Genomic DNA, 15,169 nt, shown 5'->3' on the forward strand with positions numbered 1-15,169 from the left:
GGGTGGATGGATGGATGGGTGGATGGGTGGATGGATGGGTGGGTGGGTGGATGGATAGATGGATGGATGGATGGATGGATGGATGGATGGATGGATGGACGGATGGATGGATGGATAGAAAAGCATTTATTAAGAGAAGTGTGGAGAGGTTCTATAGTGAGGTACAGAGGGGCCACACTGCTCCAGCAGCAGGAGGCCCCCACTGAGGAAATCCTAGGTCCTTAAATGCATGTCATTTTTGTGGAGACATCTGGGCTGACCCAGAGTGGGGATCCTTAGCTGTTGTCCTCTTACCAATTCCAGCCCCCATTGGCCCCTGGGAGGGACCTCTCTAAGAACAGCTGGCTGCAGCCAGCCTTCCCTCCTCATCCCGGGGCTCTTTTAGACTCCCCCAAATGTACCTGGTCATGCAACGGGGTGCCACAGGAACTGGAGCCCAGGTCAGGAAGCTCTGGGATGGTGGTGGGAATAGGAGATGAAACAGTGGCCAGGGACTTGGCTTGGGAACAGAATTCTGGGTACTCAGAAGAAAACTTCTCATAACCACCTGCAGAGGAGATTCAAGAGGTGAGTGGTGAGGGGCTGGGGGTGGGACACTTGAGCCTCCTTGGATGCAAAGCCATGCCAGACAAAATGGACCTCCCTCTGCCCCTCCTCCCCCCACCCCCACCCTCTCAGTCAGTTTGTGCATGCCACCCTTCATCCTAGAATGGAATCTTGCTCATCACAACCCTAATCCTCATCATCTACAGTTCCCTCTCCATTCAATGTCCTTCCTTCCTCCTCCAGCTTCTAAGCCCTCTGCTTCAGCCCCTCTTCACCTCCTGTCACAGTCACGTACATTTGATTTTCACTCCTTGAGGGCAAAGCCTGGCCTCTATCCAACTTTGTACCTCCCCCACTCCCAGCACACAAGACCCTTGCAAACCACAATGCTTCATGTCAGGGAACTGAGTAGTGGCTAGAGAGCCCTTCCCTGGGCCTCAGTTTCCACTCCCGTAGAATTAGATGACAGTTAATTCTAGAGCCGTGACCTTCATCAGTCCTGCTCCACTCTCCATGCACCCCCTTCCACCCTTAGGAAGGCCCCTGCTGTGGGACACCTCTCGGACTTGGCCAGGGAAAGAATAAACGCATATGTAGCACTCCCAAGTTCCCAGTGATGCCTCCAGTACACACAGCCTCCCTCCAACAATGACGTCCATTTGTCTGAGGGCGTCTGACTAGGCAGTGTCCTACCTGGTGTATGTGGAAAGGGGAATGTTAGGTGGCTCAGTGGATAGAGCACCAGCCTGGGAGTCAGGAGGACCCAAGTTCAAATCCAGCCTCAGGCGCTTGCTGGCTATGTGACCCTGAGCAAGTCATTTAACCCTGTTTGCCTCAGTTTCCTCATCTGTAAAATGAAACTCCTCCAGTCTCTTTGCCAAGGAAACTCCAAATGGAGTCACAGAGAGTCAGCCGTGACTGAAACAACTCAACAACACAAAGTTTAGAGACATCTATTCTCTAGGCAAAAGGGAGCCCTGGAAGCTTCTTGAAGAGGGGAATGCCATAGTCAGATCTGCAGTAACCAGAGTGGCCACCTGGAGGACTTTCCTGAAAGATCTAGACATCTGCAGGCTGCTCCCCCTATTCTGGCCCCCTCAGTGCCGACGCAAGCACCCTCCAAGCCAACAGTGAAAACAGGCCACCTCCTCTCATGTCCCGACACCTCCCTCAGTCCCTCCAAACACATCCTAGTAGCCCAGGAAGAAGGGACTGGTCAGGGGCCAATGTTCCTCACAGCTGCTAAGTAAAAACAGACCCAGAGGAGCTGGAGGGATCTTAGTGGGGCCCAAGGAAGGAATCCTGTAGAGAGACTAAGATTTGGAACTAGAAGAGAGCCTACAGGACATTAAGATTAACCCTCTCACTTTACAGGGGAGGAAACTGAGGGCCAGAAGGAGGAAGGGGCTAGGCCAAGGTCACATAGGTCTCTGGCCTCTCTGGGCTTCAGGAAAACATTTGTGGGGAGTAGAGAGAAGGGGAGGTTGGATGGAATCTCTCTGGGGACCATGGCAGCTCAAAACGGTAACAACAGCATCCTCTGGAGACAATGGCTCTTTGTTCTGAGTGTGTCCTGGCCGGATCACTCCACTGCTCCAAACTACCTGTTTAGAGGCCAGTGTGGCATGATGGAAATAACTCTAGACCTAGAGTTCGGAGACCTGGGACAAGCCTCCTCCCCTCTCTGGGCCTCCCTTTCCCCATCACAGCCATCGAGGCAGCACACTGTAGTAAATGGAGTCCTGAAGACCTGCTTTCAAGTTCTCCGTGCGCTCCGCTGGGCTTGATGGGGCAGCTGGGGGACGGGGGTTGGCGTGGGAAGACACAGCTTCCGGCCTTAGCTCTGCTTGCCATCTGCTCCCCACAGGCTACTCCATCTACCACCTCCATACAACTGCCCAAGCTGTCACACAAGCCCGGAATGCACTCTCTCCTCCAGGCATCTTGGTCTTCCCTTGTGGTTTATCTCCTTTACAAAGCCTTCCCTGTTCCCCAGTTGCAGGACTCTCTCCTGCCTCCATTTTCCTTTCATTCTAATGAGGCTTGCAAGAGACAGCCCTGCTTAGTCCAGGAGAGCTGACCTCAGAGCCAAGAAAACCTGGGTTCAAGCGGCACATCCTGGCTGTGGAACTCTGGGCGAATCATTTCAGAACGTTCCAGGGAATTCTCCAAGCACAACAGGGGTCAGTCTGCATTGAGAGGACTTTCCTCACCAAGCGATCACTAAGCACCACAATCACTACTCCTGACCAACACCTGCATGTATTTACTTGTGCAGGGTGAATGGAAACACCTTGAGAACAAGGCTGCTTTTCATGCATGTCTGTCTCCCCAGTGCCTCATGGATGTAGAGGTGCTTAGTAAAGGCTTATCTGGTCAACGAATGTCACAGCTCCAGGGGAACCGAGAGCTCATTTGACAGCTGAGGAAACTGAGGCCCAGAGAGGAAAGCAGCTTCGCCTTGACCTTGCATCTCAGGAGGAGCAGATTCCCTCCCTCCACAGGCAAGGCAAGCCCATGAATGACTGCCAAAGAAAATGGCACCCTTCAAAGACTTCCCTGTCCCTGCTCTACAGTCCTAAGAGATCCCCTAGAAGAGTGTGGGATCACAGTGGCTCCTTTTCCTCCCTGTCTGGAATAACCTCCTTCCTTACCCTTTACCTCTTCAGACAACACCTCCTATGGGAAGCCTTCCCTGACTGCCCACCACCCACTTCCTTGTTTGCCCCCCACTCCCCCCTTGGAGACCTCTGAGCAAGCCAGGGCAGAGAAGGGTGCCGCCTGCATCTGATTCTGGCCCACCCTGACATGTACAGTGAGGAAGGAGGTGAGAGAAGGGGAGAGCGGAGTCAATTGTGCAGGGACAGCTACACATCACAGAGCACACCCACATGCTTCACCGGTGAGCAAGCGATGCTGAGAGGTCTCAAGGGAGACTCCCAGAGGCCTGACACAATCCCAGGACCCCAAGTCCACAGCAAGAAAGGCCCACAGAGGCCACTGAATCCAGCCTCTCCTTTCACAGAGGAGGAAAATGAGGGAGAGAGGAAGTGACTTGCCCAGAGTAGTATGTCCAAGGGGCAGGGTTTGAACCTGGATCCTCTCACTCCAGTGTCACACAGGATAACATGCCAGAACCAGGGGGTGCTGTGTGCACCACAGAAGGGATGAAATCATAGATTCACTGAGGCATACTTCTCCAGGTGCATGCTGCACCCCCCCCCGGTAAAACACACACTCCCTCAAAACTCTTCTATTTGTTTCCTAGATGCAGAGTGGAGCCATGGAGAGCGCCCTGGAGATGTGCAGTCAGGGCCCAAGTTCAAATCCTCACTGTCACTACTTTCATAACCTTGGACAAAACACTTCACCTCCTGGGTCTTAGACTTCCCTCATCTACACAATGAGGGTGTTGGACCCTCTAAGTTCCCTTTGAACCCTGTATCTATGACAATGAGTCCCAGACTTCCTTTCCAGATTGGTCACATTCTCCCCCAGTTAACTCAAGGTGGGGGAGTAGGAATATTCATTGCTCCCCATTGCCACTTCCAGGCTCTCCCTTGACCACCATCACTCCTTTGAGGTTCACACTGTTCAATTCATTTCTCAACCTAGATCCTTATGACTGTTACCTTCTGACCCCTACAACATGCTTCTTCCTTAGGCAGTGAGTTCAGTGGCTGGCTCGCCATTTTTCTTCACTCCCAACTGTTGCCCTCACACTAGGGGATTCGCCATACATACTGATGTTCCCTCTAACACACTTACCTCCCAGCCCCTTGATCTACTGTACACCCATCACCACCTCCATCTACACACAGGAACCGTTACCCCTTGATCTTGCCACCACCTACCCCTGCTTCCATGATCACGGACTCTGAATTTCCTTTATCTGATAATAATTGCCTATCATTCCATCTCTCCTCCTTCCTCACTCCTCCACTCCTCTCACTGATCTCACTCAAACCCCTTAGCTTTTCCTAGGCTAACAACTTTGCCCTTCCTTCCCAATACTGACCGTTCAGTGCATCAGAACCACTCTACACTATTCTCTACTCTCTAACCTCTTGCTTCTTTGTTGTACAGCTATTCAGACCCTGCCAACCCCCAGCCCTGGGTCATTCCCATCAACTACCTCCTTTGATTTTATTCATTTGCTACTGAATAGAGCTGGAGGGGGTCCCACAGATGTCACAACAAATTTCTGTTATCTGATCTCAACTGGGCCCTCCTTATAGCAAGGCAATTCTGCTCCTCCCAAATTGATTCAGTATCCCACTCACTTCAATGGTTATTCCAACTTTCTCTTCTTTCCTCAACTTTCTCATAACTCCTCCTCCCCATCCCAGCCTCTCAGCTGAGGACTTTGCCTCATACTTTATGGAGATAACTGTAATCATTTCCTGTGAGCTCCTCTCCTTCCCTTCTCCTCATCTCATGGTCCCTTAAATCCATTCTCCATTCTTTCTTTCTTTATTCCAGTCTCTGATGAAGAGGCAGGCTGTCTCCTTGCCAAGACATTCCATCTTTGTCCTCTAGCAGACTGTCTCTATGATCATACCTAGTCCCCGCTAATGTTCAATTTCTCTGTATTGGCTCTTTTCCTGCTGCCTACAAACACACCCAAGTCTCCCTTATCCTTAAAAAAATCCTTGCTAGGAAGTGAAGTGAGCACAACCAGGAGAACAGTGTAAACAGTAACAGAAATATTGTATGATGATCAACTGTGAATGACCTGGCTATTCTCAGCAATATAGCAATCCAAGGCAGTTCTGAAGGACTTATGATGGAAAATGTTATCTACCTCCAGAGAAAGAAGTCTGAATGCAGATCAGAGCACACTTTTAAAAAATTTTATTTTCCTTGTTTGGTTTTTTTTGGGGGGGGGGAATCTGTTTTCTTTCACATCATACCTAAAATGGAAATATGTTTTGCATGACTGTACACATATAACCTATATCAAACTGCTTGTCTTCTCAATGAGGGGAGAGGGAGGGAAGAGAATTTGGAACTCAAAAAAAATTTTAATGTTTAAAATTGTTTCTATGTGTAATTGGAAAAAATATTAAATTAAAAAAACTCTTGCTAGAATTTGGAACTATGGCCACAGAGCTATAAAACCATGCATACCCTTTGACTCAGCAATACCACTATTAGGTCTGTATCCTAAAGAGATTAAAAAAATAAAAAAGGAAAAGGACTTATATGTACAAAAATATTTATAAGAACTTTTTTTGTGGCAAAGAATTGGAAATAGAGGGGCTACCCATCAATTAGGGAATGGCTGAACAAGTTGTGATACATGATTGTGGTGGAATACTATTGTACTATAAGAGATGACGAGCAGAATGCTCAGAAAAATCTGGAGAGATTTACATGAACTGATGCAAAGTGAATAAGCAGAACCAGGAGAACAGTGTCTACAGTAACAGCAATATTGTATAATGATCAACTGTGAATGACTTATCTACTCTCAGTAATACCATATGATCCAAGACAATTCTGAAGGACTTATGATAAAAAAAGTTATCTACCTCCAGAGAAAGAACTAATGGAGTCTGAATGCAAATTGAAGCATCCTTTTTTAAACTTTATTTTTCCTGGGGTTTTTTTTTGTCTGTTTTCTCTCACAATATGACTAATATGGAAATGTTTTCCATGGTGGTACATGTACAATCTATATCAAATTGGTTGCTTTCTCAAGAAGGGAGGAGGGAAGGGAGGGAGAAAATTTGGAACTCAAATTTTTAAAAAATGAAAAATTTTTAAATTGTTTTTACATGTAATTTGGAGGGGGGAAATAAAATATTGAATTTTTAAAATCCTTACTAGGCACTTTTGACCCTGCAAGCTTGCCTTCCTATAGCTCTCTTTTCTTTTTCAGTCAAACTCTTGGAAAGAGCCATCTACATTTGGTGCTTCCACGTCCTCTCCTTTCATCCTCTTTTCAAACCCAAAGGTTCTTAGACCTTTGCAAAGGTTTGCATTCTAGCTTTTGACCTCCTCAACTGAAATTTCTTTCTCCAAAATTACCAGTGATCTCTTAATTGCCAACTCTAATGGTCTTCTCTCAATTATTATCCTTTTATAACCTCTCTGAAGCCTTTAACACTGTCATAAATCTTTTCTCCTTGATAATTCTCTCCTCTAGGTTTTCATGACACTGTTCTCTCTTGGTTCTCCTCCTATGTATCTGTCTGCTCCTCACTCTCTTTTGTGATGTCAGCTTCCATTTTATACACATTAAATAAGGGTGAATCATAAGTCTCTTTTCTTTCACTTGGTGACCTAATAATCTTCCATGGATTCAATTACTATCTATGCTGATGACTCCCAGACTTATACATCCAGCCCTGATCTCTCTCTAGAGGTCTAGTCTTACATCACCAACTGCCTACTGGACATTTTCAAATGGATGTCCCAAAGGCATCTCAAACTCAATGTGTCCAAAACAAAATTCATTATCCCCCCCATCTTGTGACCCCCCCCACCTTTTTGAACTTCTCTTTCTGTCAAGGCAGCCACCATCCTTTTAGATATCCACATTCACAAACATGGTGCCATCCTTGACTCACCCCCACACTCACTCACCCCACACAGTCACAATCAGTTGTCAAATCTTATTTCAATCTCTACAACATATTTTACATACCATCATTTTCCTGGTATACAGCCACTACTCCAGTTCAGCCTCTCACCATCTTTCAGTAGTCTCCTAAATGGTCTCCCATCTCAAGTTTTCTCCCCTCCAGTCTATCTTTTACATAGCTGCCAAAGTGATTTTCCTAAAGTGCAGGTCTGACTGTGTCATTCCCCTTCTCAATAAACTCCAGTAGCTCCCTACTTACTACCTCCAGAAACAAACCCTCTACTACCTGGCTCCTTATCTTCCAAGTCTTCTTACACTTTACACCCCTCCACTCACTCTATGATCCAGTCATATTAACCTACTCAGTGTTCTTGCAGATCTCATGCCCCATCTCTCATCTCCATGCTAGTGTTCAACCTGCCCCCCCAGTGCCTGGCATGTTCCCCCTACCTTATCTCTACCTCCTGGAATCCCTGGCTTCTGTCAAGACATAGCTTAAGCTCCACCTTGTGTAGGAGGTCCTTCTTGCCCTCCCCCTAACCTACTAGAGCATTCTCTGGTCCACAGTCCCTTGTTTCAAATTAGTGTCAGTCTTATATATATCTAAATATCCACATCTTCTTTCCTCTGACAAAATGTAAGCTCCTAGGGGGCAGGGACTATTTCCTCTTTGCTTTTGTATCCCCAGTGCCTAGCACACAGTAGGCACTTAATGCTTTATTTACTGATGATTCTACAATCCTTTCTGAGCCTCTACTTTCTCCCCTCCATGGAAAGGAGACAATAATCCCCATAGTACTGACCTCACTAGGTTCTTGAAGTACACAAACATGATACTGTATGGAAGGCACTTGGCAAACCTTAAAGGCTGGTGCACACATTCTCATCATCCCCAGGGCCCAAGAAAGCTCCATTCATATGGAGCAGGCTTGGCTTATTTTTTTTACTAAATGGATGGATGGATAGATGGATGAATGATCTACAATGATGTCCAATAAGGAGTATGTGAGCCATGCTCCAATTCAGCTCTCCCAAATCTAGCACTTGTCTAGAGTGCTTGCTTGTCTTCCGAGATGCCTCTCCTAGAAGCTGTGGCCATTTTGTGGTGGTGAGCCAGTGAGTACCACTCCATCCCACTAGCACTAAAGGTAACTGTTGGTCACAAGCAGCATAAGGTCGAGAGGCTGAGAAGGGTGAGAAGATGTAGCTTCATCATCATCCCTTATGACCACAGGCCAAGAGGACTTGCTTGGAATAAGGGAGCTGCCTATGTCCCTGTGAGCTGAGGGCATCTGGCTGATCAGATGTTCACTCCTTCCACCTACTTCTTCAGAAGGTGATAGATCTCTGGAAGCTACCCTTCCCAGCCATACTCTATTCTGCCAACCCTTGTCCAAGATAGTATCCTTAGCACACCAGAGGCCTTGGAAAGAGATTTTGAGAAGTCAGTTTTAGCTCTAAAAATTTACTGCTCAGATGATCTCAGTGTTCTAGATGGGCTCTTAGAAATTTTCTCAGCCCTAATTCCCGTAACTGTATGATCCGGTTCAGCAATTCTTAACCTAAGCAACCGGGGGTCCTTTGATAAGTTTCAGGAGGTTCATGAAATTAAATGGGGCAGCAGGAGGGAAGTGCATCTTAATTTCAATATAACTGATTCATTTGTGATGCTGTGTATTCTATTTTAAGCATTTAAAAACATGTTTCCAAGAAGGGATCCACAGGCTTCACCCTGACTCCAAAAGGAGTCCAGGACAAAAAGGGCTAACTCTGATCTGATCCATCCTCCCCAACAGCAACTGCCTCCTCCCCACACCAGGTAGGAAGATGCCTCGTCATCCTATCCCAGACAGCAGGTCAATGACATCAGATACCGACCAACCAAGCTGTAGTCACGTCTTAGCAGAACTGAAACTATATCATAGAAAGAGGGCACCCTGCCAAGTTTATATAAAGCCAACATTCAGCACATGCTTAACAAATGAGCAGCATATTCTTCATGCCTGTTCGCTAAGAGAAGTGTTTACATGTTTGCTTTCATTCTGACTATATCTGAGCATAATCGTTAAACTCTTATAAGAGTTGACTCTGTCATGTTGGTTGATGGGCAGACAGGTGGTGCATGTCCAAAAAAATATGCTCATCAGAAGTACTTATGATGGAAAGATGTGGGCAGGTTTCATAGCAAGAAGAAGAAATAGCAGAGGAAATCACCCTGGTACCACAGACCTGAAGAATAAAAAGCACAGCAAGGTGATCAGCACCTTGGGCAGCTCCCCTTGGGGGATTTTTCGGGAAGGTAGCAAAAACCCTCCACCAACAGCCAAGGCGAGATCTTGGCTCTGGTGAATGCAGGATCAAAGTGAATCATGCTGGTGCTGATGGACTTGGGTGAGGGGAAGGAGAGGAGGAAGAAAGGCCAGGTTCAAGACTCCATCCTGGTTTTTTAAATGTCTATTCTAGTCATTGAAAGAGACAATTTCTGGGTAATATGGTAACCACTATGGAATACTGGGTCTCTCTCCCATGTCTATATCATTTCTCAGTCCTTTCACTCTTACAAGCTAGAGTTGTTTCAAAAGGTTATATTTTTAAAATGTTATTGAGACTTTTAATAGGGAAAAATCCTAAACAGATGATTAAAGAGATGGTTGATGAATGTAAAGAGATCGCCCAGTTTTCTCAAGCCTGGTCATGGCAGACCAACCTTATTTTCTTTGTTAGTAGGACTACTATGCTGGTTGGTGAGGGGCTTTCTATAATTATAGTACGCCTCCATTTTAGCGTAACATTTGACAAAGGATTCCGTTTCTTGTGGAGAAGAAAGGAGAGAGGTGGTCCAGAAATCTTGGATGCAGTCCCTGACAGGGCAAGAGAGCCTTTATGGCCCAAAGTTAAATGGGCAGCCAAACCACACGGCTCCTTGGGATAATAGAAGCGGGCAGTCAGGTGGTGAATAAGATTCAAGAGGAAACTTGAATAGATGGTCTAATACTTCCCAGAGCATGACCCTGGGGCTGCCCATCCTACCACCCACCTAATCAAGCCTGAGAGAAGACAGTGAGAGGAGCTAACTGACCTCTCGTGGTGGGGGGAGGGTCAGAAACAGCAAAAATGTCTCTTTTGCAAAGTCTCAGGAGCTTGAGGCCCTGGAATCCCATCATCCCAAGCTGCCAAGGGCTTAGACACTGATCCTGATGTCCTCTTACTCTCCCTGCTTCCCTTCAGGGACAGAGGGTACCAGTAAGGGGCAGGGAACGGGAGGGAGCCAGTAGGGAGGGTCACTTCTCTTTTCAGGGCTTAAGCTTCCTCCTCTATAAAAAGAAGGGGTCAGGCTTGGCCTCTGAGGCCCCTTCCAGATCTAGAGAGAATCCATCCTAGGACATCTAGGTGATGCAGTGCACAGAGCATGGGGCCTGAAGGCAGGAAGATTCATCTTCCCGAGTTCAAATCTGGCCTCAAACACTTATGAGCTGTGTGACCCTGGGCAGGTCACTTCACCCTGTTTGCCTCATCTGTAAAATGAGCTAGAGAAGGAAATGGCAAACCACTCCAGTATCTCTGCAAGAAAACCCCAAATGGGGTCAGGAAGAGTTGGACACACCTGAACAACAAAACCACCCGAGAATCTCTGGGGCCTGTTTCTTTCCCTATAAAAAGTGGAGGTCAGACCAGATGGGCCCTGAGGTCCCTTCCAGCTAGCTACAGATCCAGGATCCTATAAATAATAATGTTCCCATCAATAGCTCTGGGGGCAAGAGCCCCCACCAGTGGAACTCTATGGAACTGCTGGTCCAAACTCAAAATAGAAATAAGGGTCATTAAATCATAATAAGGTATTTTTTATTAATTTTTTTTCTTATTTCCCAAGAAACATTTTAATCTGGTCTAGGCCATACTTGAGAGTTTTGTAGGCCAAGGGGCCTACTGATGAGATTGACAACTGCTCTAAAACCATCAATGAACCACACGGGACTTTGAGCAGCTGTCTCCAGATCAAGCTCCAAAGAATACCCCACTGCCAGCAGCAGACACAGTTTGCGTTCCTCCCTCCCTCCGTCTCTCTCCCTCTGTCCTTCTCTTCCTCCCTCTGTCCCTCTCTCTTTCTCTCCCTCTGCCTCTCTCCCTCCCTCTCCGTCACGGGCTCTATAATAGCCTCACCAGCAGGAGACAATGGAGATTGCTGGGGGCTGGTCAATCACAAGAACTCGGAAAAAAGGAACAATGCACCCCAGTCGGACCCAAGCATTTGAACAACAGCCAAAAAACTCAAAGAATGGCACTGTCTTCTCCATCCCTTGCTAGAATAACCTGGTGAAGTGGGCAGTGCTGCTGTTTCTCACAGGAGTGAAAAAGGCAACGCTTCTCATTGCTTTTTGGTAGCCAGCAGACAAGCTTCATGGTGTATGTAGTAGGAGGGAGCCAGAAGCAAGGAGTCAAGAGACTCCCCGGGTTCTGTCACTCCCCGTGTGACTATCTGTACAACAAAGGAGTTAATCCTGATCATTTAGAGACCTCGGGTCCCTCCTAGCTCTGAGGGTCTGCCATGTTTGGTACTCTCATGTTCACATCCTATCTACAATGCATTGTTCCAAGGCCCCTTCCAGCCCTGACCTCCTCTGTTCTTAGGTCCTTCCCACCTCCCACATTTCCTGTTCTAGGCCCACTCACGGCTCTGATAAGCTCTGTTCTAAGCTTCTTTCCACCTCTGACATTCCCTGTTCCAAGCCAACACGCTGCCCCCTTCCCATCACCTGTGATTCGGTCAAGGCTGTGTGACTTTCTTTCGCTACTGCTGGCAAATCGGGGAATCTAAGGGAGAGTCAGGGCTACAGCAGGGGAAACAACCTCCGAAGGATGCTAGTTCAACCACAGGTCACTGGCCTTTGTCAACAGCTGATGAAGCAAATGGCCCGGAAGCATGTGCGGTAACAAGAGCCCCTATGGTTCACGGGCCACTTGGCTGGGCTGGGAGACTAGGAACAGCTCACTCCGTGAGGCTGGGCTCTGTCTGCCAGGGGAAACCCTGGGAGGTGCCAGGCTTCTGGATTCTGGGATATAAGGAAGCTGGTGGGTTTCAGGAGGGGATAATGGCCTGGGTTAGAAAGGGCAGGCGCCTAGAACACATCCCCTCACCTGGCACTCAGAGATATGGCATGAGAGCCAAGGGTTTCCTGGAAAGAGGGGAAAGCGGCACAGGGGGCTTCACAGAACTGAAAGGGTCCTTGGGAAACCATCCAGTCCTGACCCTCATTTTACAGATGGAGAAACCGAGGCCCGTGAAGGGACTTGTCCATGGTTTCAGAGGTACTGAGTGTCCGAGGCAGAATGTGAACAAGTTCTGCCTCTAAACCTGAGGAGCTTTTCCACACCCCACCACCACGCCTGTAAGAGCTGGGCTTTGAACCCAGGTTCCGGCACTCCGCACTGCGTCTGGCTGCACCCACACTTGCGGGTCAGAGGCCTGAGAGCTGAAAGGAACCTCGGGGGTCACTTGGCCTCTCGTGCCGTCCCGCTGGGCCTTAAACAAAGGGGTCCCCGGGGCGGCACCAGGTGGCGGCCACCTGAGCCCAGGCGGGAGACCTAGAGGGGGCCCGACCTCGTTCGCTGTGTCCAGCTCCCGCCCCTCCCTGCCCCCCCAACGAGGGTCCGAGGGAGCCGGACCTGCCCCCTCCCCCCGCGGGCTCCCACCCGCACCGAGCCCACGTCCACATCCTTGGGCAGGGGGTGGTGACGGGACCCCCGCCCCAGAGCGCCCCCGACGAGGGTCCGAGGGAGCTGGACCTGCCCCCCCCCCCCTCCCGCCCAGCCGGCGCTCACCTCGGAGCAGGTAGAGGGGCGCGGGCGCGCGCGGCACGGCCCCGCGCAGCGCGCGCACCACCCAGGCCAGGGCGCCGTCGGGGGCGCGCAGGGCCTCGGCGGCGCGCCGGCTGCGCTGGTCGTACAGCACCACGGCTCCGTAGAGGCCGGCGCGCAGGCGGCGGCCCCGGGCCTCGGCGTCGGGCCCGTCGGCGGCCGGCAGCAGCTGCTCCAGGCGGCCCGGGCCGTCGGGGGCGCGCCTGCGCGCGATGGTGTGGCAGCGCACGGGGAGCGCGCCGCGGATGCAGCCCGCGCTGTGGGCCAGGAAGGGCCGGCAGTCCAGCAGCAGGCACGTGCCCCCGCCGGGCCCGACGCCCGGCCCGCCGGCGCGCTCGCGCTCGTCCCGGCTCAGGAGCCGCCGCAGCGCGCTGCCCTCCAGCTCCCGGAGCTCTCCGGCCGTCACCATGGCCCCCGCTGGCCGGCCGCCCGGCGGGGCTGCACGCCGTCCCCCGTCGTCGGCGGCGGGTCCCCCGGGAGCGTGTGGCCGCCGCTGCCGTGTCCGCGCCCCGCGCCCGTCGCCCCCGCGGCTCCGGGATTTATCCTCTGGCTCCCGGGTGGGGGGGCGGGGGGGCTGCCCCGCCCCCTCCAGGCCCCGCCCCTCCCCCTCCGTGAATGGAGAGGCGCCCGGGTGGGGGCGGGGTCTGGGGCTGACGTCACAATGGGCCGGAGGATCCCCGGCTCGCGGCCATTCATAAATCGGGGCTGGCGGCGGGGCCGCGCGGGCGCTGGGCTGGGGGCCGGGGCGACCCTGGGCGGCCCGAGGCTTTGTGTGACCAGAGCTGGGGGCTCAGGGTGGGCGTGGGCTGGAGGGTGGGCCCGGGCGGGTTCTCGGGCTTCGCCGTGGACGTTTCAGCCACCTCTCCTCTCTCCCCCAACTCATCTTCGACGAGGTTATCGATGCCTTGGCAAGGGTCCGGGGTGGAGACTCGGAGGGCACTGCGTCCGTCCCAGGGACCTGGGTCTGTGGCGTCCCCCTTTCTGGGCCTCAGTTGGTGTTCTCTAAGGGCCCTCCCGGCGCTGAGCTCCGGGATCCGATGGCCCACGGACGGCGCGCCCAACGTTCAGCCAACACTAGGAAGGGCCAGCCGGGCACAGGGCCCGCCCGCCCTCCCCGTCTATCGACCACAAGAGACTTGGGCCACAGCCAGGGGTCCGGGAGGGAAGGAAACCCGCTGGCCGACTTCAGAAGCGCTGGAGTCTCTCCTTTGCCCCTACTGGTCTGGGCACGGTTTGGGTTGGTCTGGCTCAACCGAGCAGGTGCCAGAAACCTTCGCCAAACCCGGGAGCAAAGGGGGCAGCCCTGGCTTCCTCGGCTCGGGATTCGTTGGGTCCCGTGGGGGTGGGAGAGCCAGGGTGCCAGCCCAGGCCCCGGTGCCCTCTTCCCTTCTTCCCCTGCCCGTCCCAGCCAGATCCGTCCCCTCCTCGCTCGGATCTGACTCCGAAGCTTTCTCCTGCGCTGGCCGCCCCTAGCTCCCCACTGCTGTGGTTTCTAGCTCCCAGCCCCCCTTTCTTCCCTCCCCTCCCCTCCCCTCTCCCATTCTTTCCTTTGGCCTCTCCCCTTCTTTCTTCTCTTCCCTTCCCCCTCCGTAGCGCCACCCATAGCTGCTGCTATCCTCTCTCAGTCCCTGACAAATAGGGTGGAGAACGGTGTAACTGAACCCAAGGCACCTAGAAAGTCTGTGTTGAAGAAACCTGAGCCTTCCAGCCATTTTCCCACTCCCTTAATGGAGACGGGGCAGAAGGGGAGGCATGAGCGTCCTACCAGATTATGACCAGAATTGGCCTTGGAAGGGACCTCCAAGGCCACCAGTCCAAGACCAAGAACCCCAACATCTCCGACAAATGGTCTGCCAGCCAGAGCTGGAAGATCTGCTTGGTGGGTGCATGGCCCCAGCCCCCACCCCTACCAGACCTTTCTACACTTGAACAGCCCTGGTTGTTAGGAAGTGTGACAGCCAGGCCCAGAGCCCGTCAATCGATCTATAATCAATCAACCAATCAGTCGGCATTTATCAAGTGGCCAACATGTGAATGGGACTGTGTTAGGCACCTCTCCCCAGCTTCTCCACTTAGCTCCTGGTTCTGCCCTCCCAGGCCCAGAGCAGACAGAGGGGGCAGCCCTTCAAACACCATAAAATGGGCTTGTGTCCCCGGTCCCCAGGCTTCTCTGGGCCC

At 51.3% G+C, this 15,169-nt stretch overlaps 1 protein-coding gene across 1 annotated transcript in view; it reads right to left on the bottom strand.

Moving 5' to 3' along the window:
- Window positions 1-13,400, bottom strand: part of DUSP4 (dual specificity phosphatase 4) — a 17,118-nt gene extending 3,718 nt beyond the window's left edge. The window contains exons 1-2 of the mRNA XM_027853742.1: window positions 12,956-13,400; window positions 402-547 (exon numbers count right to left, since the gene is read on the bottom strand). Coding sequence (XP_027709543.1) covers window positions 402-547; window positions 12,956-13,400 — 591 coding nt within the window. The remainder of the gene's footprint in view (window positions 1-401; window positions 548-12,955) is intronic.
- Window positions 13,401-15,169: the final 1,769 nt, after the last annotated feature.

The sequence above is a fragment of the Vombatus ursinus genome, unplaced genomic scaffold, assembly GCF_900497805.2.
Source record: "Vombatus ursinus unplaced genomic scaffold, bare-nosed wombat genome assembly UNPS02010193.1, whole genome shotgun sequence".
Lineage (NCBI taxonomy): Eukaryota > Metazoa > Chordata > Mammalia > Diprotodontia > Vombatidae > Vombatus > Vombatus ursinus.